General features: G+C 34.4%; 1 protein-coding gene across 1 annotated transcript; it reads left to right on the plus strand.

Annotated features, from left to right (window-relative positions):
- On the plus strand, window positions 763-1,263 carry LOC109233663 (RING-H2 finger protein ATL70-like). Its single transcript, XM_019399537.1, has one exon. The coding sequence runs from the start codon at window positions 763-765 to the stop codon at window positions 1,261-1,263; it is 501 nt and encodes a 166-aa protein (XP_019255082.1).

Raw genomic sequence — 1,740 nt, forward strand, 5'->3', positions numbered from 1 at the left:
GGGGGGGGGGGGGGGGGGGGGGGAGGAGAGAGTCAAACAATTATTAACTGGCTTTATAAGCAAACTTTTAATTTATTTACTATTGGACAAAGTTGAAAAAGACGTTGCTTTAGATGAAACAAAACTTACAAGAAAATGAAATAGGCATGATATGTAAACACCTAACTAAATTTTTGGTGCATGGAACGTGCAATTCGTTATTCGTAGATCTTTTTTTTTTTGTTCAAATCGTAGACTTATTTAGAAGAAAGAAAAAAAAAATACAGAAAGAGAAATAGCGATAGTGACAGAGAGATAGAGAGACAAATAATAAAATTATTAACTGGCCATATAAGCGAACTTAGACTACTAATTAATTTAATATAGGATAAAGTTGAATAGTTTGGTACATAGCAGAAAAAGACGTCGCTCACATAAAACAAAGCTTACAAGAAAATGATAGATTTAGAGGACGTTGACATGTCAAACTATCCATCGATCCAAGCACGAAATGAACCAAAAAACACAATATTTTTCCACTATATTCTTAAGAAACCACTTCATCCACAATTTATTAGAGTATATTCTTTAATTTGTTCATTTCTTTCAATCAAAACGCCACCAATCTTCCCTCTTTTTATCGAACATATCATGTAAACCGTTGACTTCCAAATCCTTTAATTAATTGGACCATTTCCTTTTATTCTTATACCAAATGGCTAACCAAACCATATCCACTCCAAATAATTCTCTTAAAATTAAACCATCTCTTTTCATAAGACCATGAATAACACCACCATCTCCGATCCAACTTCCGGCGACGGCGGGTTCCTCGGATCGGAAAAAATTGGAGGGTTCGGTTATACAGTTGGTGTTTCAGCTGGCATTGTACTATTGATTGCAACTATAACTTTCACTTCATACTTTTGTACAAGAAATCAAAGAACACCAAGAAGACCACTACGAACGGCTAATCGAAACGAACATAGTTGTGTGGTGGAAATGGGAATTGATGAAAAAACACTTTTGAGTTATCCAAAGTTGTTGTACTCTGAAGCTAAGGTCAATTACAAGGACTCAACAGCTAATTGTTGTTCAATATGTTTGGCGGATTACAAGAGTAAGGACATGCTTCGATTGTTGCCAGATTGTGGACATTTGTTTCACTTGAAATGTGTCGACCCATGGTTATTATTAAATTCAAGTTGTCCAGTTTGTAGAAATTCTCCACTGCCAACACCTTTGTCCACTCCTTTGGCTGAGGTTGTTCCTTTGGCAAGTTGACCTTCGGGATGATCAGTAACTGTCAGCGAATACACTTGTACTTCATTATTAATGTAAGAGTTTCCAAAAATGGTTTATAATATTGTGGACTACTCCATTTATTGCCATAAAGTTGAGATTTTTTTTTATTTTTAAAAATTTATGGCATCAAATTCTGATGTTTGTTTCATTATGTGCTTGTCCTCTGTAAAGAGGAGTGATAACATAGGATTAGCTTGCTTATGTGTCCAAGTGAGTTATAACCAATTATAATAATCATGGATTCCAATAACTTGACATGATTGCAAAAGGACGGGGAGAAACAGGTTACATGAATTTATTACTTACAAGTGGCGAAATCAGAAATTTCTTCAAGGGTGGTCAAACTCGAAGAATTAAAAAAATTCATGACAAACGGTGTTCAATATATATTATATACCTATAAAACCTAATATTTTACTTATATACATAGTATAATTTTCCGACGAAGGGAGGTCA

The sequence above is a fragment of the Nicotiana attenuata genome, chromosome 10 (assembly GCF_001879085.1).
Source record: "Nicotiana attenuata strain UT chromosome 10, NIATTr2, whole genome shotgun sequence".
Classification (NCBI taxonomy): domain Eukaryota; kingdom Viridiplantae; phylum Streptophyta; class Magnoliopsida; order Solanales; family Solanaceae; genus Nicotiana; species Nicotiana attenuata.